This window comes from Phycodurus eques, chromosome 11 (assembly GCF_024500275.1).
Source record: "Phycodurus eques isolate BA_2022a chromosome 11, UOR_Pequ_1.1, whole genome shotgun sequence".
Taxonomy (NCBI): Eukaryota; Metazoa; Chordata; class Actinopteri; order Syngnathiformes; family Syngnathidae; genus Phycodurus; species Phycodurus eques.
This window is the reverse complement of record NC_084535.1, coordinates 6,499,736-6,527,046: the sequence shown is the minus strand read 5'-3', so window position 1 is coordinate 6,527,046 and position 27,311 is coordinate 6,499,736. Positions and strand designations below refer to the sequence as shown.

General features: G+C 41.6%; 1 protein-coding gene across 2 annotated transcripts in view; it reads left to right on the top strand.

Moving 5' to 3' along the window:
• Window positions 1–4,989: 4,989 nt before the first annotated feature.
• Window positions 4,990–27,311, top strand: part of LOC133409536 (E3 ubiquitin-protein ligase NEURL1-like) — a 28,322-nt gene continuing 6,000 nt past the window's right edge. The window contains exons 1-5 of one of the 2 annotated variants that reach the window (XM_061689671.1): window positions 4,990–5,198; window positions 8,534–8,904; window positions 10,898–11,219; window positions 24,824–24,855; window positions 24,928–25,501. In XM_061689671.1, coding sequence (XP_061545655.1) covers window positions 5,171–5,198; window positions 8,534–8,904; window positions 10,898–11,219; window positions 24,824–24,855; window positions 24,928–25,501 — 1,327 coding nt within the window. In that variant the 5' untranslated portion in view covers window positions 4,990–5,170. Of the gene's footprint in view, window positions 5,199–8,533; window positions 8,905–10,897; window positions 11,220–24,823; window positions 25,502–27,311 lie in introns of both variants that reach the window. The other variant, XM_061689670.1, reaches the window with a different exon arrangement.

The following is a 27,311-nucleotide window of genomic DNA, read 5'->3' as shown; positions in this document are numbered from 1 at the left end:
ATAACACCCTCAGCTGTATGACGGGTTTTTGGTTCCACAGTCTTTGGAACATCGAAAACGCAGCCCTCGTATTTCTGTCTAATTAAATCTCTGACCCCGAGTAACCCTCTGCTCAAACGTCTAATCCCACTGAACAAATGTGAATCAAACGTGAAACTGGATCCCTATGACAGGTTAATAAACTTAAAGGCTTACAGCATTTGGCGCAAGTGTTCAGCATGGAGCTCAATAGAAAGAATCTGCCTTTACAAAGATAATACCGCTCACTTTTGATTAAATCGCCTTTTTGGGAACTTCATCATGCCGGAAAACTACAAAGCAGTGGTTTTTTGTTCAGTGAGAGTCAGAGTGCGTTCGTACGTTATGACCAGCTGTCAGGATGGTGGCACACGTGACACCCCCACACGCAATAATAATCGACAGTTGCAGGAGGCGTGGCTCTTTGCCCACGGCGTGTTCAGACCTTTCACTGAGACTTCTCAACATTGAAATTGGCGTGAAATGTGAGCCTTGCGCCGAGGTCGCCATGTCTAAAATAGTCATTCCTGGAAATTTCTGACACAACAGGCAGGGTGGGTGTTCATTTTTACAATCACTGTTTTTGTAGAACCTTTGGGGAAATGTTAAACATTCCCTGGTCACATGGACCTGGATGAATAAAAAGAAAAACATGCCACCATGCATCTCAAGCCTGTTGTTGGCAATGTCCCAACTCGCTGTCAGAACTGCTTATGCTGCCAAGTCTAATTCACAAGCATATTTTGAAACGAAAATAATAATGTACCGTATTTTCACGACCATAGGGCGCACCGCATGGTAAAACAATGTTTTTAAAAAGGCAGCGGGAGTAAAACTGAGTTCGGTTGTACTCTATTAAAGTATTTAACAATGTACTCGTGTTATTTTTTGATCAACCCTCATCCGCAAATCCATCAAAGTCCTCATCTTCTGTATCCGAAGTGAACAGCTGGGCAAGTTCTCCAACAAACACGCCGGGTTCCCCCTCGTCATTGTCAGAGTTAGTCTCGTTGCCGGGTGGGCTGTTCAGCAATGATGCCGGCTTTCACGAAAGCTCAAACAGTCAAAGCAGATACCTTAGCCCAAGCATCCACAATCCACTCACATATGGCGGCGTAACTCGCGCGGCGTTGCCTCCCTGTCTTAGTAACGCTGTGTTCGCCATCTGTCATCCATGGCTCCCACGCCGCTCGCAACTTCACTTTGAACGCCCTGTTTACACGGATGTCCAGCGGTTCGTCAAGCCTCCCGGAATGATGGCAAGCTCCGAGTTATTTCACTCAGTCGAATGGCGACTGTAGAGACGCTTCTCCCGGCTGTTCTTTGCTCATTAATCCATTGCTTGAGTTGGTCTTCCAACTCGGGCCACCTCGCCTTGTTTGCGCGTTTTGGTTTTCTTTTCTCAGCTTCGTCTTCTTGAGTTGGCGAAGCTCGTTTTCCTGCTTCCTCCACTTGCGAACCATGGATTCGTCGATCTTGATCTGATCTCGCGGCGGCTCGATTCCCATGTTCCTCCGCGTAACTGATAGCTTGCAGTTTAAACTGTGCTTCGTAAGCGTCTCTTCGTAGATGACATTTAGCCAAACCGATGTTGTTTTGCACAATGCACACCCCGGAAATGCTCCCAGTCAGTCAAGCGATTTAAAAATAAATAAATAAATAAATAAATAAAAAAACACCCCGGCGCAATATACGTACTGGGGTCGTGGCTTTAGCGTCCTACTTCACGCACCCTTTCCCCGTCCTCAGCCACGTGCGCTTTTCATCTGTGTAAGCAGCGTGTCAGCAGGAAATGCTAAAAAAAAAAAATAAATACATTTTAAAAAAGTCACACGGAGCGCTCATCACACAACAACATTTATAGATGTTGGAACTTAGTGCACACATAAGGCGCGCCACATTATAAGGCGCCCCGTCCATTTTGGAGAAAATGTAAGACTTTTAAATGCGCCTTATGGTCGTGAAAATACGGTAGCTGTCCACTTTGCTGGAGGAGCGTTCCACCATATTTTTGGTGGGGATGTAGTTGCACGCGCATCCTGTCCTGATAGGTCATTCGTGTTTTAAGTGTTTAAAAACACGAACATCTCATCTTCTTCTTCTTCTTTTTAATATCATTTCTGTATTTTCTCCATTGTCATTTTCAGTGACATCAGTTTAACCTGTCAGTTTCTGACAAATCGCGTTTCATCACGCCTGGTTTCTATTCGGCGCTCTCGCAGTTGACAACTGATCTATAAGGGATTATTTTTTTTTCATGTCAACGAGCCCTATTGATTTCACATGCATATACTGTACAGTACAGAAGACAAGATCAAGTGGTTTCATTTTCACATATGTGGTGTTTGGCATCATATGAGCTGGCTGAGGTATAGTTTTTGTCAAAGATCGAAAATCGATCCATGTCTCATTATTTGTAGTCGGGATTTTTTTTAAAACTGATTGTCTTTAAACTTTCCGTTGCTTTGGTCAGAGCAAGTCTGTACTGCTTCTTTTCCAAATACGGGCCATGGCGGTGCAAATACAGATTAGTATGTCCGCTGTTCAGTATGGACGTCAAACATATTTTATCTGTTTGATTAATGTCAGCCGCAATCGGTTCTTATTTAAAAGCGCTCATGCCCCTGAGACAGCAGCACCTTATTTCACGGCCCCTGGCTGCCCACGCACGTTATGTAATCGCCGAGGCCACCAGGCAGATTCCTGCAAGAAGCCTGCTGGGGGCGGCGACCATCACGCCGACCACGAACAAGGGTGTTCACTGTATTTCGAAATAAACGTTTTATTCATGCGTGTTGTTTTTTTTTGTGTGTATCTAACCGCAGCCGTCGCAGAGACGGATTATGACTTTAAACCACACAGAGCAATGAACAGTGCCATTAAAACTTTTCATGTAGAGTGTGTTGCGTCACCATTTTATTTTCATCTCCACCATCAGCATGCGGCCTCAAGCCAATCATGTCCGTTACGGAGTCATCACGGCAGATCCATCGAGCGTCGTCTGTCATAACGCATCAGCGTTTTTGCCCCCCTGTCATGTGAGTTGAGGGTGTGTTCACAATCGAACAGGACATGCGGACGTGTTCACAGTTAACCAATCACATTCACGATTATGTTAAATGCGAGTCCGCACATTTTAAATGTTTAACGCCAAATAAAGTTACGATGTTCGAGGAGGCTTTTCCTGACATGTTTTTCTTTCTTTTTAGCAGAAGCCTGAGAGTGTGCTAGAACACTGACTCCTACTTGGAACTGTTCATAATTCCCTCTTGACAAAGTTCCCCAGTTCCATCTGAAGACCAAAGCATGATGCTGCCACCACCATGCTCCAATGTCGGTATGGCGGTCTTTTAGTGTTGACCAGTTGTGTGTTTGCCCCAAACATAACATTTGGAATTATTGCCAAAACGTTCAACCTCAGTTACCCATAATATATTTTCACACGTTTGGGAGATTTCAAGTGAGGTTTTTTTTCTTTCTTTTCTTTATAAGATAAAGCTTCCCCACTGCCTTGTCAGCCTTACCTAATGGAGTTTACACACACGAAGACGAAGAGAGCTTGTTGTCACATACTACTACTACTAAACAGCCAGTACTTGCCAAAAATTCCTGCGGCCCCTTCAACATTGCCGTCATGCTCTTGGCAGCCTCCCCTGTCCAGTTTTCTTCTCGCCTTTTCATCAATTATGAAAGGATGCCCAGTTCTTGGTATTGTCACTGTTGTGCTATATTTTCCAGTTTTTAAAAAAAAAAAATTTTTTTAGGGGTGCTCCAGCAGCAGAATTTTTGGGAAATATAAAATCATTCATTAAGTGCATAACAACTGGATGCCAGCTTTATCTCCCAAACGACTTGTTTTCATTCTATTTCTTTGTTAGCCAACAGAATTATGCAATTTACGTCCTTAACACTGACAGGCAATGAATCAAGGAAAACCCCAATGAATTTTGATATTGATTTAAAAAAAAGTTTTTTTTAATTTTTTTAAATAGCCTCCATTTTTGGAGGCTATTTTTAGGAATTAAATAGCTTCCAATAATTAACTGCATTTGTTTTAAATTTAAATTTAATTCAAGCTTCTGGTTGGTCATAACTGTGTCACTTTCTGGGCTTAGCTGTTGTTTTGCCGTTTGCTTGAGAGCCGGCAAATGTGTTTTTAAAAAAATACAAACACCCACTTAAATATGTACTTGGACTGACTGGTAATCGGAAGTAGCCAATTCGGATCTTATAATGTGATGGTCAAATTTAAACAAAAGCAACTAACATATACAACAGCAGTTTATGGAACAGCATCATGATGCATTCAAGACTGCTTGGAAATCGACGTACTGTGTACCAGTTGGAGTTCACGAGGTCCGACCTGAAAGCTTTCAAGTCAAGCATAAACAAAAACAAAAACAAAACAAAAAAAGAAGAGGAAGACTACCGCACAACACACAAGGCAAGTAAGTAAAGTAGATAATTAGATGGCGTTGCAAACTATATTAACTGGCAGTCGCAATCATTTTTATAAAATAAATGTGTTCAAAATATGATTTTGAGTGCGTTTCTGTGGTTGCCGTCCACAAGTTGTTCCGTCGCCTCTGTTTGCGTGTCGTACAGCATTTGTGTGAGAATGACTTCCTCCGAACTTCTGCATGCCGAAAATAATCTCCAGGCGTTATAGCGCCACCTGTTGCTTTGGCGTGCTCTTCTTTGCAGCCTGAAGATATGCTGCTGCTGTCGTCGTTGTTTTCAACTGCCCGGGACTATTCAAGTTTCCCTGTTATGACATCATCTCCATTTTGAGGTGGGCTTTTGTTTAGAACACTTCCTGCATGCAAACAGAGTACTCACGTGGGTCGACATTTAGAAAACACCGCTTTCAATCATTTTTATTTTTAAAGAGTGTTGCATGAAGGGTGCACGCGTTCAAATGGATGTTCCCGACAAGCTCCACCTCCACGCTCACCTTTTATGCAAAGGGGGCATGCGTGGAGTGTGTGCGTGCCTACCAAACACACGACGCGCACCGTCATCTCGCACGCGACGCGTTTCGAAGCATTCAAGGACGCGCGGTGGTACGCGATCGTCGCGGATGCGCCGCTAAATTCCGAGTGGAGAAGACCGTGAACGCACCTTGCGTCCAGCAGCAGCAGCAGCAGCAGTCATGGGGGCCCAGATGACCAGACACTATAGTAAGTCCAGATCATGGGATTATTATTATTATTATTATTATTATTATCATTTTTAAAGCACATTCAACACCATTATTGTTTTTTTTTTTTTTTTTTAAAGTATTGTCCGTATAAGCTCTTTGGCTTGTAGTTTTAACGTCCTCCAGGCTACTTAAAAAAAAAAAAAAAAAAAAAAAAAAAAAAACACATGAAGATTACTTTTCAAATAAAACATTAATGTCATGCAAGTTCTTACTTTTCGCCCCACCCCATCCCTTGCCCTTGTTGAGTCGCCTGCAAATTGTCTTCGTTGTTTTTGACGGTTGCTTCTTTGCTTTATATAATGCAATGGGATGTAATCAAACAGGTACATGGGACTGCTTCTAGTCACTACAAGCTGTAAGGCTTCCCAGCAACATGATTCAATCAGCAAATTATTTAACAAATATATATATATATATATATATTACTTTATTCAAGGTTTTCACATCACTTGGTACTTCACTAGTACAGAGTGGACATGTTGAGCTTGACAACATCCAATTACACATATCATGTCAATAATTGCTCAACGTAAATATTTATTCTGCAAATATGTTTCAGCCGCCATTGAAGAAAGAGAAAATGCTGGTCGTAATGTCAAAGAGTTAGCCCATAATAACAAATAACTCTACATGGGCCACATGCCAAATGTTCAATATGATTATGAAAATAGAATATACGTGATGTTTTATGTCCCGTACACCCGATTTAAAAAAAAAAAAAAAAAAAAAAACACAATGTGGTATAAAATGAAGGAAACACATTTGAACACATCTTTGTACTGCTAAGTGTGCAACTGTTTGGCTACTTCTAATAAGACCTCACAGTTTAATTTACCTGCCACATTTTCATGATGACCGCACAATTCTGACGAGGACACAAAAGACACTTTATAGTGATGTTGACCCAACCGTTTGTTCTTTGTTTTATTGAAATAAATGAGAACATGTTGGCGTCTGTACGGCAGTTAGATCAGAGCTGAAAAGCAGACAGACAGATGGACTCGGTCCTTGCCAAATTTCACCTCGAGGGCGTGTTGGTGTTGAGTCGCGCTATCAGTTCTGTCTTGGAAATTCTTGGCCGCCCGACGGCATACTCTCATCCTCCTGGAACCCGAAACTTCACATATCAATAATCCCTGTCAGGGTCTTCTTGATCCACTTGTCCCGCTCAAGTGCCCATCAATCACGTGGGGTCTAACCTCACCCTGCGTGTTTGTCATTTTTAAGTCCACCGCCACCCCAGTGTGATGTAAACAAGGAGAGTGATTATGTGCATCTTGAAGGCGAACCTCAAAAGTTAACGCAATGGGCAGTTCATTAGGTACACCTGTACACTCTAATGGCGTCCAATACTAGAGCTGTTTTAAAGAATCAAGTCGTAAAGTAACGCTCATTTTGGATTGATACGGTCCGATTTGATTTATTTTATTATTTTAGCAAATAATTAACATGTTGCATGGTGTTTGGTTAATTACCTGAGTGGATATTAGTACCCTATTGCTGTTTGATGCCGTGCATTTGTACACAACTGCAAAGTACAACCACAATAATAAACATATTTTTAAATGACTACTTCACTGACACTGTCAATTAAAACTAAGCCGTGTTAACTTTTGTAAGACAGGCTCATTGCAACAGTGCACTTAGAGCTCCTAAGATTGTGTAGGTGTACAGAATGAAGTGTATTTGTTCACATGGACAGCTGCATAATACGTATTTAATCTGAACATTGGAAAGTACCATTGAAGGACGCGCTTAACCAATACTTTCACGTAAAGCCAACATGTTGAACAAAATTTGGCTTGTCATTTGGTACTCTGGTCCATGGTGCCTTTGGAATCAAATGCTTGGTTCACTTAGCGTTGACACTGGCATTCTTAAAACGTCGAAATTCGATTGGACGACTTTTTTCTTTGGTCCGAGTAGAGTTCACATTTTAGCGAACGCGAACCCAGCTGTTCCAGTCCGTTTGAAACTGGAAGCGCTCTCAGTGCTCACCAGGTTTCCGATATTAGCATTCACACTTGACCAATCGCAATTGTACAAACCTCACTAATGGTGAAACCACAGCAGAATTCGCCTTAACTGTGTGTAAGTGTGAACATAGACGTCAACATTGTGTTAACATCCTCCTGTTAAATTCTGGGCCGACACAATCGTGTTTTGTTTTCGACTAGACACGACGTATGACGTGACATCACACATGCGGTATGGTGGAAGTATTTATCGTGGCTTTGACCAGGGCAATTGAGCCTGCAGAGAAGAAAGAGCATACGAGTAGAATTAGAAATGCTTTGTTGATTGTGATTCTTGGCCAACAAGTTTAATGGAGATTAAATGTCAGCTGTCCAAATTGCACGTTAATCTGCCGCGTGACAATCCTGGAATAGAAACAACGGTGATGTGTCTGAAGTGGCACCCAATCAGCCGTTACCAATCCCAACTGTCTCGGGTTGATTGAGAATTTGTCTCTGGGGTGCAAACCTCTTGACATTCCAAGGTCAAGCATCGCAAAGCGAGAAAAGCGTGCTTAAGTGCGGGCGTCAAAATACAAGGAAACGTTAGTTTGACGTAAAACATTTGTCTTCCTGCTTCTCGGTTCTGCTGAATGTGTCTTGGACACCTTCTGATTGTTGATGAGATGTCAGTGTTGACATTAATGAGAACTTGTGGCCGCGTGACCTTGTCAACGACACACAAAGAAAAGAAGACCCTGATGGAAAGCATCATCGTAATTATAATTTTAAAGTCAAGTCAAGCTTATTTGTATAGCCCTTAATCACAAAATATTCTCACAGGTGTGTGTTATTAGTAATCCCACTCGTGTTCGAGGCAGGACATGTCCCGCTGTGATATGATTGGCTCCTGTATCGCGGGAAGAGCAGGCTATGCAAATGTAACAAGATGACCATTCCATATTATACTCAGGTCACATACTTTTTTTCCCCCGTCAGGAAGCAGTTGGCCTTGCTGCCAGCCAATCATATTGTAGTACCAAATGAACTGCAGCCAATCATATTGCAGCAGGATGATGCCTACAACATGAGTGGGATTCCTAACAACGCAGGCCCAAAGTTGACAAAGATTGGCGACATCCACTGATATAAACTCCCCCAGCGAAAGCATAATGGTGTCGTCTTGTTTCACAAAAGAAAAACCTTAGTCGCTTTGTTTATTTTTTTCAGCTGTTTATTTTTTTCAGCTTTGCTGTCCAATGAAAAGCATTTACCTCCAAACATCAGCGTGTCATGATAAACGTTTTCACCGTATTAGTTACACAGGTCCTGATTTAACAATAATTATGTGTCACAGATCTCATGCACGGACCGGTTCCCATCACGTCTCTTCCGTCCGGCTCACTCTATCACAAGCACAGCTGTGACTGTTCGGTTCCCGTCATGGCTCTGCCATGCACTTCGCACCGCCACATCAAGTCGGTACACTGCCCGGGTCCTAGCTTCACTGTGTCAGCGGCCTCAAACCACAGCAAGCAGCTATGCCTGCCGGCCTATCAGCCGTGGGTCCCCCTCAACGAGCCCCCTCTGCTCTTCCACCCGACGGCGAAGGGCTCGCAGATCGTCATGGACGAGTCGGAGAGAAGCGTCATCAGGAGGGCCAGCTTCTGCAACGGCATCGTCTTTAGCAACAGATGCGTTGCTGTTAACGAGGTGGTCCGGCTGAAGGTGAGCCAGATTACGTGTCATGTTTCTATGGCAACACACCTCCTTTGTCTACTTGGTTGCCTCTAGGAGTTTATTCTTTTGCCATCGTTTTATCCATCCGTCTGGTCATCCATTTATTTGCTCATCCATTATCACCCATCTTCTAACTATTTGTCCATCAGCCATCCATTTGTCTAATCATCTTATCAGTTTTTATGCATCTTTCAACCAATCCATCCAGCCATAGTCCATCCATTTTTAAGACCATAGATTACGTCCCATCCGTCAATTAAGCAATCATCTATCCATTTATCTGTTCATTCCTCAACCATCCATTTGTCTATCTATCCAGCAGCTATCAATTGTTAAACGCTTCTCTCCATCGACCAATCAATCCCCCATAGTCAAACCATTTTCCCATCCTTCAATTCATTAGCCATCCATAGTCCATCCATCTATCAACAAATTCATTATGTCCCATCTTTCAATTTATTCATCTGTCACTCATCCATCCATCAACCGGTCAATAATTGCGTTTTCCCCATTCCCATTTAGTCCATCTATCCATTTGTTCCATCAGATCATCCATTACATGTCCCCTATCAATCTATTATGCATCCATTTGTCCATTTATCCATCAGCAATCTGGTTGTCTAGAATCCATTTACCCATCCTTAAACCCATCTATCCATCCATCCATCCATCCATCCATCCATCAGACAATAAATCTTGCATCCTTCCATCCATTAACTATCCGTAGTCCATGTATCCATTTATCAGCCCATCCATCATCATGTCCCATCTATCAATCTGTCGTCCATATCAAATCATCCATCTAGCCATCCGTCAATCAATTAAACCCCCCATTGTTGATTCATTATCCCGTCCGTCCACCCATCGACCATTCAAACTCCATCTATCATGACATTCCAACTACCAATTTAGCCATCATCCATCCATTTGTTCGTTCGTCTGACCAACCATCCATTTTTTCTGTCCAGCCATCATCTACCCATTGTTAAACCATCTATCATCCGTCAACTAATCAATTCCCCCATTGTCTATCCATTTTCCATCCATCTACTGTATAGTTTTTCCATCCAGTTAGCAGCTCATCTATCCCCAGTCCCATTTATCATCTATCATCCATCCATTTGTCTCTTCGTCCATCAACCATCCATTTTCTATTCACCTATCGTCTGCTCACTGTATCCTACCACTGTCTAGCCACATCCCATCTATCCATGGAACCATCCATCTATCCCTTTGTCCAACCCTCCGTCAATTTATTATCTCTCGTCATCATCATGCAAATCCCCACCCTCTTAATCAATCTACCCATCCATCTGCCATTCATCCATCAAATATTTTCCAATACCTCCATTTACTACCCTCTGTCTAGCAACTCATCCTCTAACCTTCCACCAATCACCCATCCATCCAATTGTTAATCCATCCATCTTTCAACCTAAGTGCCCATATAGCCACCCACCCATCAACCCATTTGAACTATGTTGTATGTATAAACAGTATTGTCTTTTACATGTTTCTATGCTGCAATATTAGGATAGATAGCAGTCATTTTGTGAGACCGTGAGATAAAATCCTCCTTCACACCTACTCGTCTTCTCACCTCTTTTCTCTCCTCTCGAGTTTTCTCACTTTTGTATTTGTATTGGCCAAAGAGGCAGCTCAGCACAAGTTTCCACTGCACATATCAGGCCATCTATGTCTCGAAAAGGGAGAGCACTGCAGAGCTTGCCGTTTGAGGAATGCTGTCATCTTTGTACAGCAAACGCAATTTGATAGGGAAACGTTTGCAGTGCAGGTCGATAAATAATCATTCCTGGTTCAGAGAGAATGGACATGCTAAGTTAAGATTTTAGCTCATTCATTTAGAGCTTGCCTTAAAATGCATTACCAAGTTGCTTATCACCCTAAGATATGATTTAATTTTAATTGTTGTTTTATAACCCTCCAATTTTTCTTAATATTTCTTTAATGTCGCCCCCAGATCACGCATACCAACTACGTCTGGCAGGGTGCTCTACGCATTGGTTTTACAACCAAAGACCCGTCCAGGATGAACCCCAAAAGCCTGCCCAGGTATTCTTGTCCCGATCTGGCTTCTAAGTTCGGTTTCTGGGCAAAACCCTTGCCAGAGGATCTTCTCTGTGCCGAGACTGTCATTTCCTTCTGGGTGAACAAGAAGGGTCGGGTGCTCTACCGGATCAACGCACGCAACCCCAAACGGTTATTCAGGCAGGTTAACTCCTTCCTTCCATTGTGGGCTCTCGTTGACGTCTACGGAAAGACCAGGGGAGTCCAGCTTCTCGGTGAGTGTACATCATCACTACCTTTCTTTTTCAACAGAAACACACGTACATCTAATGCTACGTACGTATGAACAGCTGTTCCCATCTTCCTCACGCCCACCAAAATAGCTCAGTGGAAAAAGATGGTGGGAGATTAGGTAGATTGTAAACGCCACGCTTGTTAGTCACAAACAACTCTCCCTGAAGGGATTTTTCAAAGTTTAAAGGGTCGCTGGATGAAAGAAAACGAGCGATTGAGACATCTGCGATCGGCATCTTCTCACTGATTCACTTCTTGTAAGTTGGTTTTGAGAAGAGTTCATGAAGGAACAGCTGTGTCCAATTTTTGAAAACAATGCAAAAATAACAACGCAACTGTTGCGTTGTCTTAACTCTTCGAGTACTTATTTATAACCCTTTCCGAGAACGTTTCTGCTTCTCATCTCAGAATAGAGGCTGTCGGCACTGCAAATAAAAATAGAAGAGGCTCCTGTACGGTGGAGTTCAAACCATTTAACCTCATTTCTCGCCGTGCGGTTGAAAGCAAGTGGCATGCGCTATCTGGCGGTGGGCTTCCTGCTATCCAGCGCCAGAGTGCGATTATCTGAGGTTCGCTGGCCTTGCGGTGATGCCCGGCTTGCAGCTCTTGTGCAAGGACAAGTGGAGTGTGTTGGTCATCTCGGGATGACTGATGATGTCAGGTCTGCTGGGGATGTTTTTTTTTACCCCCCCCCCCCCCCCCCCCCCCCCAAGACAATCAAGCCTGTGGAATGTCTCACTCTTGGGATTTGAATGTGACTTCATGTGAGCGCCTAAAAAAGAGGTGTTATGCATCACATTCACCCAGAATCACATGCACGTTTTTTTTTAACCATTTTTAATAGCTTTCCTTGAAAATAGCTTTCCTAAAAAAGAGGTGTTATGCATCACATGCACGTTTTTTTTTAACCATTATTAATAGTTTTCCTTGAAAATAGCTTTCCTAAAAAAGAGGTGTTATGCATCACATGCACGTTTTTTTTTTTTAACCATTTTTAATAGCTTTCTTTGTACAGGTTTACTCTCAGTTGATGCGTTTGTAAAGAATGTCCATGTCCCTCCTGGTTTTGTTCATGTTTACATGTTTATGAGGTAACTAAAAAGACATTTCATGTTTTACATTAGGACGTGTTTGGAACTGTACCAAGACCACCTCGAAGTTTCGGACTGGTCCATTTGGTGCGCTCTAGAGTGTGTTCGCTGTGTTGACACCTATCCAATTGAACATCACCAAGGAGGGAAACAAACTGTAGTTCAAGGAACAGAAACTAAAGGGCCCTTAAAGCCTGTTGAACCTGTTGATTAACTACATCTCCTCAGTGCTTGATTAAATTCAAATCATGCATTTGGTGTCCTCATAGCTTAAACACGCGAACGCTACACCAGCTGCGAGAACAAGCCCGGTTTCCACCTGCTGCGGATGAAGCTATCTGACAATCAGCCTGCGTCCGCAGCAGTTGTTTCTGGGGGATATAAATGGAGCGTGGCGCTGTGAGTGAGCTCGACGGAGTGTAGAGAATGGCCCAGCTCGAATGACCTTGGTTTTATTTGAGATGTGAGATGAATGCGGCTGATAGGAGTTAGTTAGTTTTGGGTGGGCTTCATGAAGCCCAAGCCATCAGGAAAAAGAACAATACGGGAAAGCATTTGAAGTTTGCTTAGTTAAAGGTACAACAACGGCCGATGGTAAGAATATTTACTTAAGCACTGGATTAGTGAGACATTAAGTAGGCAAATGCTTTCAAAAGTATCCTGACAGTTTTCTGAAGTTGTCTTTTTATGTCAAGCATATTGTCATGTTCCAATGAAAAGCAAGTATCTCTCTTTTTTTTCTTTTATCCAAAAGACAAAGAAAAGTCATTTTTGTTGGTTTTGTGACAAAAAGAAGAAGAAAAAACTGGACTTATATGATTTTTGAAAAAGGTTAATTGAATAGGTGGGCAGTTATGGCATTTGAAGTTTAGACAAAAGGCAGCCACAAACGTCAAATACGTTGTTGTGGTCCAATTAAAAGCAAACGTGTCCAACATTGCCGAGTTTTTACGATGTGTCCCAATAAAACGAATTGGAGATACATTCTTTTAATTGAGCTGACATGGTTAAATAAGGCCAATCTTAATGAATACAGGGACAATTATGGGATAATATGAAGTTAATTCAGCAAGCCTAATGTCTCATAAGAATATTGTAGTAGCGTTATAATCAATTATATGCAGTGGATATATGATATTAACATCTAATCCCAACCTTTTAATTCAACCATTTAGAATTATTTCATAAATCATCCGCACAAGACGACAATTGATAGTATTTTTTCTCAGGACGCTTAATTATTGACGCTTCTTAAGGTCAACATTAACCTTGAGGTCAACTCTTTATTATTGGTAAGACTGCACTTAGTGTGGCTAAAGGCAAAACTTATATGTCGTCTATTTGTTTTTTCTAGCCCAACGTATGCTCTGTTAATGCTATCCAGCAAAAGTCTAGCGTTTTAAGGATGTTTTCAAGAGCAATGTTGCTATCGGGACCGTAAATGCAAGACGTCGAGGGTCAACCTGAGATCAATGAGCTGGCCTGAAAGCTGAGACATCATTGTATAATGGAGGAAGCTAAATTCATCCGGAGAAGTCAGATTTGAGACTTGGGGGGAGGGGGGGGGGTCTCTTGTATCATCACCTACTCGCACAGATATCAATCATGGTGAGAGTGCCTTGTATGCTTTTTGTACGGAACCAACCACTCTGTTGAGCATTTAGGCGGAAACACAAAAGCATCCCTTCAAGTGTGCTTTCTGTCGTATTTGTTTGATGCAATTTGGCCAAAACGCCCCTGCGCAATATTCGGTAAGTCTTATAGTGCGAAAGTCTTTAGCCAATTCAGCTTTTTTCACAGCAGTTACTGTCTTCAGTATTATACAAAAAAAAAAAAAAAAGACTGTCATTAGGATAAAGGTGCTAATACATTAGTTCCGCCGTTTGAGTCACTAAAGCTTGTGCAGTGGACAACTGGTTAGCGTTAGCATGCCTGCCTGACAGTTCGGAGGTTCCCTGCGTGGAGTTTGCATGTTCTCTCCGTGCTTGCGTGGATTATTTTCGATCATTTGCGCGCTTTCTGTCCATGTGCGCGCTTTGAGTGGACTAACCGTAAAAGGTGGGCGCTCCCTCTCACATCTGGCCTTGTGCAGATTCTGCCGAAGACTGAAGCGGGTTTCCTCTTACATGCTCCAAAAACTATAGTCAGTCTAGCACGAAACGTCATATTGCACGTTTTGCTTCGCTCCCGTGCTGCAATCCTCCCCGACGACTGCTGGCGGCCCGGCGGCTGACTCGGCACGCTGATGGACACCTCGCTGTACCATCGCCGACTGCTCAACGGCCGTAATGTGTCCTGACCACATTTCAATGGCAATCGCTTGTCTGAAGAAAACTCCACATTACGGGAATTCTACCCACCTGCAGATTTCAATGAATCACGCCTCTCGAGCCATTACGCGCAAACTGGCCGGGTGGTGTGTCAGAAGACATTATGGCAGAATCGGCATATATTTAAAACGCGCAAGCCAAGCACGTAAAAAAACGGCTTTCGCACCAACGAGAGACTATAGCCCAGTGTGTATCAACTGGAATATTTTGCAGAATTGCAGGATAGGGAACCTAAACAGTTGTGGAAAATTCGATATACTGTATCATATGAATACACTTGGAGTTAAAACACATTGAGCACAGTCACGCAGGAGCTGCTGTCGGCCACAGCTGACGCCCAGACACTCACATGCAGACTCGCTGATGTCAAGCACCACCCTGCCTGGCCCCACCTCTTAAAGACACATGCGCATGTATTTTCTATAGATTTTATGCTTGTTCAGATGTTTCCAATGTGTTTTAGAGTGTGTTTTAGTCCGTTTAAATGTGCTTAATTCTTGTGGGAGGAGTAAGAAAATAAAAAATATAATATATTGTCAGGCTGCGACTGTTTGTCTAACAGTCTCGAAAGACCATACTGGTTCGTACACGCATGATGGAGTCCTGCTAAGTTACATAAGCCCGGTAAGTCAACCGCATCGTTTGATGGATGCAAGAAACTCAACTGGGGGTTTGTTGACTTGAGTTGGATGAGTCACTTGATCACTGACTTGGTGCCAGTGGTCCACAAGGCTGAAATCAACTTGTTTCTCTTGGACTGTGGAGAAGAAACCAAACGTGTCTTTCTTAGCTCTCAGGTAATGAAGGCGAAGGTGAGGACATCTGTCATTACATTGAAACTGGAGAGGAGATAACCTGCTGTGTTCTTTTATTTGTATTTCTAGTACAGTAACTCCAAATGGTTTGGTTTATGTCCCAGGAGACCAGGCTGGAGGTTTGCTCGGGAATGTTTTGGGGGGAATAACTGTAGCCTGTTAGCATGTCAGCATTTTAGCGATTCTCATTATATTAGTACTATAATACAGCATTTTAAAATGGTCCATTTATCATATTCTTTAGTTCACATTCTATATTGTAACATTTCGACTAATTGGGCTGCTTTTCAGTTCAGCATTTACACGCATTTCTGGTAAAAATTGCATTCTCTCTCGTTTATAGATAAAGTCTTCCTAAATAGTAGTGATAAAAGTGCCCAGCTTTGATTGATGCTGTCTGAGAGTACTCTGGTTCCCTTATTTGAGCTATGCACAAGAGGGACAAACTGTAGACTAACTTCTAATTGTGATGCAGTGCAGCTCTCCAACCGCAACAATAAATGCATTGTTACATTTACACCACTTTTAAACATTTTATGGATGGAACGGTTAATACGGTTATAAACGTTGTCCATCAACCTGTCTCCAATTACGATTGACAGGTCCCACCATACATTTTGACGGGGTCAACAAATCAAATCTCGGCCATGAAATGCGAGGTTTCATCCGAGCCCTGCTTGCTTTTTGTTGCAGTGACCCCATATTTTTTGTGCCTTTGCGTCATTCAACTGCGCATTCGTTTTGTTAGCGTCACAAATATGGCCGCATGTTATTGTTGTCATCTGGACTCTAAACTCGATCATAGAGATAAACGAGAGTGCTATATGGCAGCTTGGCGTGGCACACAAACGTATACGAGGTCAACCCAACGACATTGTGTTGTTCTTTGCTTCTATTTGCGTTCACTGGCGTCAGCTTGCTTATTGTTTCACATGTCAATAAGGGATTACTTGGGCCTGTCACGTGTTTGTTTGGGGAATAAAAGGGTTTTAAATATAGAGCGCTCTGATACAAGTTACGTACTGGATGACCCATTCGGTCACCTTGTTGATAAGTATGAAGAATGCTATATCATCTTTGGAAGTTTACCAGCCTGCTTTGTCCCTGGCGAAGCCTCGCCTGCCTGTCGGACCGCTACAGGAAGCTTCCGTCACGCTGCTGCCTGGCTATCATCTGATGGCCAATGCTAGCTAATCTTCAGCTAACATAGCACTCCCAACATACTCAACATTTTAATTAGTTATTGTTAAGCGTCTTTGGGTCCCTTGAAAGGTACTATATACAATAAATCTAAGCTTTTACACGTTTATTTTTACTAGGTACTCGTATAAAAACACAAAAGTTGCTCGGACTTGCTCTGCTCAATCCCAAGCCTCCAACAACAACAAAGTGTACATTTCAGTTGCATTGTAACTACATGCAAAGTCATCGATCACGAGTGTGTTTCTTGCCAAAGGCAAATTGCTGTCAGTGAGGGAGAAAGGCAAATATGGTGCTATCATTAAGCCGTTTTCCTGAGATCTTATCCAATGATACAAAAAAAAACAATGAAACATTGTTCCTTTCTGTCCTGTAAATATTCAGTATCTGATCACAACAATTAATCATTTGAAGAAGAGAAAAAAAATCATTCTTTCAAGGGAATGGACATTTAAACCTGATAAGAATTGCCAGTATTTAAAAAAATAAATAAATAAATAAATAAAAAATCCTTTCCCAAGGTTTCCACTTTAGGAAATCACTAAAGTGTTTAACCTCTCCTCAGGTCCAGCGAGAGGACGCTGATGGTCCACGTTGATACCCTTAAAAATCATAAACCCGGTGACACACTGAATTTGACTGGTTCAAATCATGTTTGACTTCCCAGAACGTACCTTTACATGCTAACCCACTTCCAAAAATCTCCCCTAATTGCTGCCTACTGCTGCCATCTGTCACTAATGATGTGCAATGTACCAAATGTTATGTAATCAACATATGCAATGGATAAATTTGAAAAATAATTTGGCTGTGGTTATATGACAGTCTAGTCTAGTCTGTTAAAACAACCCTCTACCACGGTAGAGTGCTAGCTCGCTAGCCCGAGAACCATAGCATCCAATAACTCCCAGCCTCGCTCGGTTTTGTCATGTGTGGGTCCAAATAACATAGCAGTGTAGCGGTCTGACAAGCTAACAGGCTAGCAAGCAGGCCGGCGGCCGGGTCTTCTGGAATGACTGTGCTAAGTATTTATGTATCGGCGGAGGGCCGATGTGGTATTACAATGAAAGCGGGCAACTCTAATTCAGACTTGACACATTATAATTGGCTGCTTAAAAATCTGTGATATATCTTGGGCACAACTTCCTGAGGTTATGGACAGCGCGCGGTAAACTACTTTATTAGTATGTTTTCTGTTTCATTGGATTTTGTTATCTTTATGGCCGAGAAGGGTTTTCACGCAAATGATTTGCTGTAATAGCGACTTAGCTACTGCATTAGCATCGGTAAGTGATAGACGAAGGCTACGTCGCCACCATGAGAACGGAACTCCGTCGTGAACCGACGGTACCCCTTGTTAGTGTTTGCCAGAGTTCCGTTTGAAGTGATGTCAGGGTTTGGCCTCGATTCGTCCCAAGCAAAATAAACGCCGCTTGCGAGGCAGCTGCTAGGATTTGACGGGTCCTGGACTCTCTGTGAGCCAGCGTCGAAATTGTAATGAAGTTTGTCACTTTTGGATCTTAATGGCTTTGCTGCACAGGGAAGGTAGATGCTAATCACTTTCACATGACCACGGCCTATTGTGTTTACTGACTTCTGACGTCATTCGGTCAACAATATGTGGCACTATCCAACAACGCAACTGGATGGAGCCTGGAATTTTGTCAATATGCAATCATTTCCATTCTAAAAGCTCATAACAGATTTTCCCCAGTGCCTCTTCGCTCTCTTCCTTCGTCAGCCCCCTTCACTTTTTAGGAAACACCCATCTGCTCCACCCTGCTCTGCTTTTTCATGACAGATGACATCACTCAACATCTCCTCTTGGTGTTGTCCTGAATTGACCCCCTCCTCAGGCATGCATACTTAGCGCAAATCCCCGCATGGGCGCAGTTTAACACAGACGGCCTCGTTGAGGTCTTCTCTAAACCGGCCCACCTCCCACTCTGTCCGTAAAGCTCCTAATCCCGCTGCACCGGGCCAAGGAACAGAGTGAACCGGGACGAGTTTGGTGCTTCTAAAACTTTCCAAAACATACATTGATATTAGAAATTTGAAATACGCTCCGCTAGGCCCCAGCAATAAGTACAGCGTACCTGCACAAGCTAATTCCTGGAAAAATTCTGCATTTGGAATATATTTACCTTTCAAGATCAAATCTAAATAGGAGAAACTGTGATGCAGTGTAGTTCTACACAATAGTAAATATATTGACATTTTAATTCAAATATGTTATTACCTCCAACAAGGATCCTATTTGCTTATTTGTATCCAAATACTAGCTACACTTTAAATGAACTTTTCAGAAAATGTAGGTATTTTTCTGCGGATATTTTTGTATTCAATTCTGTTAAGTCACTCATAACTGAGGGCATGTACTTGACTACCAATAATAAATCTATTCATAATATTGTTGTTGTTATTATTATTACTATGTAATTGTTTAAGTTGTAAAATAAATAGCAATTTTTCAAGCAACATTCTTATTCAGTTTTGTTGGATCGTACACCACGAAAAGATATAATATTAATAAATAATAATAATAATGTTTTACAATTTCAAATACCTACTGTAATTTGATGTTGATATTTTTGAAACCGTCCAATGTATTCTATTTAACATGTTCAGATGCTCATAAATCTGTATGTTGTTCATTCTCGATGATCGTAGCTGTGCTTTATTTAGGAGGAAGGCTCGGCGGAATTTGTTTTCTCTGGCCATACAGTGCGTGTGTTGGACAGCTTTCAGTTGTGTAGGTGTTTATTGTTGAGAAGAAAAGATGCCACCACGCCAGCTCTTCAATTTGCCATGACGCGAGTTGTCGTTTTGCTTCCTGCTGGCCGGCGAAACGGGTTGTTCCAGTTTGTGGTTGGTTGTTCATAACGTTCATCTAGGGTGGAGCGTGTCTCCATTGTTTTTTTTTTGTTCCCCCTCCAGTTGGAAAGCTCAACGAAAGCGAGCGTTGAGCTCGTGTCCTAAGCTCAAAGATCACTTCATCATGTTCTTTGCGGCCGTGCACTTAATCACCTCTTTGTCTCCCCACATCTTCTTTAGCCAACCAATAGCTTTAGGCTTTTATTTAACATGTCAGCATAGAATAGAATTGACCATTATGTTTACTACTTGATTATTTGAAGCCAGCCGACAATTGTTTCACCTGCCTTAGCTATTCTGAGGTGGTTTTTAAATGAATGGAAACCGCTCTTAAAGGCACAGCTGTGCCACTTTCACACTCCTAACCTTCTCATTCAACATGTTTTCAGTACATAAATGTACAATCACTCGACTGTTTTTGTAAGATGATACAAGAATTTTACTTTTACAAATATAACCCAGCAGAATTTCTAATTGCAGACCTGTTTTGCAGGGGTACCTAATCAAATGGACATATTTTGTATGTCAACGCAGTCGAGCAGAACTGTCAATGTTCTCTTATCTTTGCATATGGAAGGGGCTGTTTGTAAAAGTTTATAAACACCCTAAATACTTGATAACCCATCTAATGTTGCAATATAGAAAATGTGCTCGAAATGACCTCAATGTGTTCAAATTGGGTTTTGTAACCAGGGGAACCAAGGAGAGGTTGTACAATCTATATCAGTACATTTTCAGTAGATTTTCAATCGTTTTGTGCCAATTTCTGGTTAATTTTTGATACATTTGCTATACATTTGAGTTTAATTTCCAGTACATTTTAGATCATATGTAAAAATTTGCAGTACAGTTCTGGTAAATTACTGGTTAATCTCTGTGGTCAATTTATGGTTAATTTTCTGTATTTTTCTGGTACATTTCCAATATATTTTGGATACATTTGTACTTATTTTTTGGTAAAATTACACTACCTTTTTGGCAATTTTGAGTACATTTAAGGTCAATTTATGGTATATTTATAATACTTTTGTAGTATTTATCTAATTAATTGATTGTCAATTTTCAGTACATTTCTGGAAAATATCCAATATGTTTTTGGTTAAAAAATATATTTTGGTTTATTTTAGATCAATTTCCAGCACATTTCTGGCAAATATAAAAAAAAAAAAACATTTGCTGGTCAATTTCCATTACATTTCTGGAAATATTTTTGTCAATTTCTTTTCCATTTCCAATACATGTTTTCGTATAAATTCTCATTAGTATTTTATGGGCAGTGTCCTGTAAATTGTAAAATTAGTTGAGCGAATCTAGGTTTAATTTTATTGGAATTAACTGACGTCATTTAGACAAACTATCATATGCAAACATAAATGTTAACAACTTTTTCAAACATATGGATATGAGCATTTTCATATTTAAATGACCACTAAAGACAATTTTGCGTTTTTATTTTATATATTATATATGTTTCACGTGAGGTGAACGTGACAAGAAATTTGCCGTGTATTTTTTTTGGGGTGGATATTGTCTGACAGCTGCAGACTGAACAGGTGTATTTGGCTTGTTTGGTCGTCTGGACTCTTAATAGAAAGTCTGCGTGGGTCAAATAAGAATGTGTGTGCGTGTCGTGATCGCACCATGCACGCCGCTGCGATGGTGTTGAAGATACAAACACGTGGTGAATAAAGTGTAAATGCCAAACACTTTATATTTATTGTATTTGCTTTGCCTCTTTTGTGCTTTTGCGGGACTTTACAAGATGTAAAAATGCCAACCATAATGGCAAGTATAGAAGTTATCAGGTTTGCTGTTAAGATGATAAGAGTGCTAATAATAAGATGCCCGCGCTTGCTTGTGGACGCTCTTTGCAGAGGAAGTAATTGAGTTCAAGCAGTTTTATCAGCGGCTGGCCGGAGATGTGCCGCCTCTGTGTGATAAATGTGAGGAGGGGAAGGGGTATGCCCCCACTCCAATCAACTGACCGCCAGAGGTTGGTAGAGTAGCCAAAAATTGTATTTGAGAAAGAATAATGTCACTTTGGAATAATATGACTCAAGTCCAAGTCAAAGAGCAGTAGTCGTTGAAAAATGCTCAAGTACTGAGTAACTGGTGAATAACTCAACTTAAATAGCGCCTGCAAGTCAAATAGACCAAAAATATAAAATAGGAATAGACAAAAATGTAAAATAGGAATATACAATTGAACCTATCAAATTAAAACAATCTAAAAACATTTTAAATAACTAAAGCAAATTCAGCCACAATAAATGGTCTTATATTTTTTCACGTGAACCAGCAGGCAGAGATAAATATTTATACTGTATAATCATATCTCATTCAATTATGTTGAACTTTCCTAGTTTGATTCAACCACATTCATCGGTAATGATGACATCAGTTTTACTAGTCAAAATTTGAGTTCTGCCACCTCCCATCTTTATCTTCTTATTTTCCATCTATCATCTCTCCCTGCTCCTTTCGAAAGCTCACAACCCTTTTCTACAGTGAGGAACTCTCAACAGGCCTGATTGGGTCGGACGGACTGCGATTTGCCTTCGTACGCTGCGATTGGCCTGCTGCTTTCATTCCACAGGCACAGAGTATTTTTACATTTTACAAAGGCAGACCAAGACAAGTGTGATTGAATGTTTGAAATTCAAATTCCAAGTGGAGTTATTGTCGGCTGAAATGTCAACATTTTTAGGCAGATGACAGCGCATGACGAGGTGGTGTTTCTCATTGTCTCTCCATACGTTTTATATTCCTTTTATCCCCTACAGCCTATCTGTAAGGTAGATATTGATTTCCGCCACGTAAACAAGTTCCTATGCCTGCCTGGCTCCGTTTGGTGAAGTGAAGTCAAACGTCACTAGTAGTGACGTCGAATTAGTGAAAACTGAGTCATGTGACAAATTCGGTCGCACAAGCAATAATACATATCTGTATATAAAGATACAAGTAGCTAGCGGACTGTAGCTCAATGTAACAAAGTCAAAGTAGTGTTTCTTCTTAACATAAATACCCAAGTAAAAGTACGTTGTGTTAAAACTACTCTGGCAAGAACATTATATCCTGAAAGTGATTTAATTGTAATGGAGCTTCTGTAGAGCGTTACTAGTCGCCTCTGCTGGGAAACCAAGTGCCTCTGAGTCAAAGGGGAAACCCAAAATCAGACTGAGGCTGAGAGCTGCCAACATGCCGCTCGTCTCTTGGCCTTAATATCCAATCACGCTAATTTTAGCAGGAGTTTGAGGAACTTGATCAATCATGCAAGCTTTCCCACGCAGCATGCCACCACGCGGCTGCACGGAAAGACATGCCCTCGCTTTTGAACGACGCTCTCATGCAGTTGCTACATTGAAGTGGTCAGAATTAGAAGGGGAATGTCTGTTTGTGAGGACGGAACCTGTTCGGAAGCCTACCAATGCCCAGCGGTCGTTTGGGAAAAGAAAAAAAAACAAAAAAAGTAAACAAACCTCGCACACACAGAGGAACACGCTAACCCAGAAGTGAAGTCATGTTTGTTATGTGAACATAAAGACTGCTGGCGACACTTTTAAGAGCGGTTAAAGGACATCTGAAGGCTGAGTGTAAACTCCTCCATTTAAACATGGCCGCATTTTCATGGCCTCTTGTTGCTTTCAAAATGTATGTAATTATTAAGTGGATATTATACCATAAATTAAATAATATAATGAATGATTTACTATAATTTATGATATAATACAAAAATAATTATTTTTTATTTATAATGTAGAAAGTGTCATATTTTAACATTTAATATAACAAATGTTTTATTTTAATTGCATATTTTTGTTTTAATTTTAAACACTATTTTAGTTTTGCATATAATACTCCAAACTCGTGTATCGTAATAATAAAGTCGAATATAAAATGTAATTACATATTTGTATTACAATGTTTAATAAATATAATTTATTTAGTATTTATTTTAACTGAAAAGAAAAATACAAATTGAATGGATTAAACTGAAATTGTTTTGTTTTAAGTATTTCGTTTTATTTCATTTACAATGCTAATTTACACTGCGGACAAATGCATTTGTGGCATATGGGCTGTGAAAATGGGAGATCATAAAATGGCCTCGCAGCGCCAATCCATCGACAACCTTTAAGACTACACACTGGAGACAGAGTGGGAGGCTCTTTCACTGACTTTGTGCACGTCGTCTTTTCTCATGCGCGTTACATAAACCCGTTATGACTCTTTTTTTTTTTTTTTTTTTCTTCTTCTTTTGTGTTGTTACGTAGCTGCTGACCCGCAGCTACAGAGTATGCACTAAAACGAATCCGCTTCTTTGTACGTGTAGTTTAAGTTTAAACTGCACGACATCAAACAAAGAGATGTTTCAAATTTTTATTTATTTTATTTTTTTTTTTTACTGTGAGAGGGGCAAAATATATAATGCATAATAGCTAGCTCTCAGAGTATCTTAAATTGCTAAAATAAAATAAAATTTTAAAAATCACTCTTGCATATCCAAAGCTTGTTTGTACAATAGGACATGTTCTTGACAAACCATGTAGCGAAGGCCTGCTACAGCCAGCACTGGTGAAATTGCTGAACTCCTAGAGCAGGCGATTGTGCAACACCATGGAAAGTCTATCCAGAGGTCTGCACTGGACTCAGCATGAACAAAAGCTCAATTCAGAGAGCGAAAAAGCTTTCCACCTACCGATTTCAGGTTGTTAAGCATCATATAGTCTTCCGCTTGAAGCCTTTGAACAACTTGAAGTCGATATGGGTGAAGCGTTGTCACTCTGAATCGAGCTTTTGTTAGTACCGCGTTCCAGGTTTGCCATCCTGATTGACTTTTGCTGTGGAGGCGCAAATGCCTGCTGTAGGAGTTTGGTGTTTTGACAAGTGGTGGTAGTCGCAGGCCTTTTCCGCTGCTTGCTTAGTAAGGAACTGTAAGGAACTGTCAAAACATTTGCCATGAGTAGTGTAAATTAATTCATACTCTGCATTGGAGCAGTGTGATGGCCATAAAGCTTTGCACACTGGTGTTGAACTGCAGTTGGGGATACCTGAAAGGAAATTGAAAGTGGAAGTGTATTGTGAATTTGCTGTCTTAAAGTTCCCTATTAAATGCCAACTGTCGATTTTGTAAATTCCTGGTTATTCCCAAAAATTCCCATTAATTCCCATACATTCCTATGGAGAGTTTACAACTTTGAAACTGAATTTTTCACCCCTAATGGAAACACAATAGTAATGTATTGCACGTCAATGTACTTGTGTCCCTCCACAGACAGTGAGACACTACCAACGGATGTGTCAAAGGTCAGTTCTATCTCTTCCCGAATGATGTACCAGACAGAAAAGATGCGTAAACGGCAACATTTGATGCCCAAGTTTGAGCTGTACGAAGAGGACCAGGATGATGACAACCACGACGAGCAACAGTGGGCTGGCCACATTCCCCAAAACACTCAAAACTTGCGACTGTGCTCAGTGCTCCCCAAGTACCAGGACGACGAGCTGTGCGTTCACTTTAAGCACGGCGAGCACGTGCACGTGACGGATCCTCACACGGTGGTGACGCTGAAGCATGAGGGCCCGAACAAGACGCTGATCTTCACCAATCGGCCTTTGGAGTACTCCGAGAGCGTCTTCGTGATGGTGCAGACCGCCGGGCCGGGTTCGATGGCTTACGGTGTGACAGCCTGCGACCCGGCCACGCTGGAGTCCCAAGACCTGCCGAGCGACCTCACGTGGCTGCTGGACCGCATGGAGTTCTGGGCCCTCGGGCATCTGTCTGCGCCACTGTCGGACGAAGAGATCCTGGGCTTCGAGGTGAACGCTGACGGCGAAGTCATCATCAGCAGCAATGGCGTCAACCTCGGGGTGCAGCTGTGCGTGGACAACACCAGACCGCTGTGGATGTTCTTCGCTCCTCAAAAAAACATCACGCAACTCAAGATTTTTGGTATGTTCAATTCATTTTCATTTAATCCATGCATTTTCTGTAACGCTTTTCCTCAAGAGTTGAAAAGGGGTGGGAAATTTCCTTGGGAAGTTTACTAAACCCCAAAAATGTAAAGCAAGCATACATTGTATGTGACAGCACAAATCAAAACAGTACTCTGATGAATATTGCGTTTGTGGAATAAGAATTAAGATGAATAATTCATCGTGTTGGGCTAAATCATTATCAGCTGCAGATCGGAAGTGACATCAAAACACAAAAATAGCACCTTATAATTTTATACTTAATAAACACATACAGGAATGACAAATAGAATTTAAAAAACGTTTTTTGTCACACTTTCTCCTTCAATGTACAACGTGTTACTCATTGTGATGTGTGTACCTTGGCCACCTGATGGCAGTACAAGACAGAGACATACAGACGTACTTCTCAGTACAGCAGTAATATTAGTTGTTCTTCACAGAGGATAAAGAATATATACCTGTGAAGATTGTTATATTGTCTCAGCTCCTCACTCGACTTCTCAGTATGGCAGTACCTTTAGTCGTTCTTCACAGATGATAAAAAAAATATATGCCTGTGAATATTGTTATATTGTCTGCCCGTTGCTTAAAAGCTAACAATACAACCACATAAATGTTGTTTGTTAGCCCATGTGCCTTTGGAGTTTCCCACTGTATGTTATTTTTAAGATAGCGGAGGCTTTGTAGTGGTTTTAAACACACAACGTGTAATTCTCTTTGTTTTATGCTTAGTTTGACAGTCGCCTTCAGCTGAGAGTGGCAATAAACAGCCTTGAGCCCTTTTTTTGGAATAAAATTTTCGAATTGTATCTGCCAAACTGCCACTTGTTGTGGAGTTTTGTCACCTGCCACCATCCAGCGCTCATATCTAAAGTTTGCACTCGCAAATCAGAGCAAAAAAAATGACAGCTTGTATCTTGACAAATTTGTAAGTCAGGTCATTAGTATCTCAAGGCACCACTGTACAGTATTGATGCTGTAAATAGACTATTGCAGAGTGCTTTACAGTTATTGTTTTTCACTGAACATCCTTCATCCACATCACAATAGTGTCAAGGCAAAATAATGTTTAGTTTTTTTCTTGTTTTAGTCATTCATCAGCGCTTAGGAGGTAATTCCTGCCAGGCTTGGGCTCCCCTGCTGCCACCAGTGTTATTTACCAGGAGGGCGGGTAGCTCATAATAGCTCCTTACGATGCCAACCACATGCATTATTAAATGTAATTGCACTGCGCTTGGAGATGCCTGACGTCCACCCACTGAGCGTCTCCTCGGCGGGACGTCATCCTCTCCGCTTCCTCCGTCCTCGCTCGCCGCCTCCGCTCTTCAGGCTCATCCTGTGAGACGTTTTCGCACTCCAGCTATGGGAAGGAGGGAGGAAGGGTGGGCGTTTAGGGTGGCGGGACGCATCTCCACTCGCGCACACGCTGCGGGCCTGGCAACGGCCGGTTGCCGTGGGAACGTGTCGCCACCGAGGCGAGTGACAGTTATGTCATGGCTGGGTGTCGTGGAGCCCGTCGAACGGAACAGATGGGACGCTGATGCTCGGACGCGCTTCTTCTCGACGTCTTCTCAAGATTGGATTAGTTTTATGCAAAATATTCTACAATTCTTGACTGTGAACACTATCCCCCTGCTATATCGTGGTTTACCTAATGCACCCCCGCTACATTGCAGATTTTTTTTGGGTGGAAAAAATTGCAGAAACCTGTGGTTTATCAATAGTTTTTACTTTAAAATGTACCCCGGATATTCATTTTCCATTTGTGAATTCACTTTTTTGCT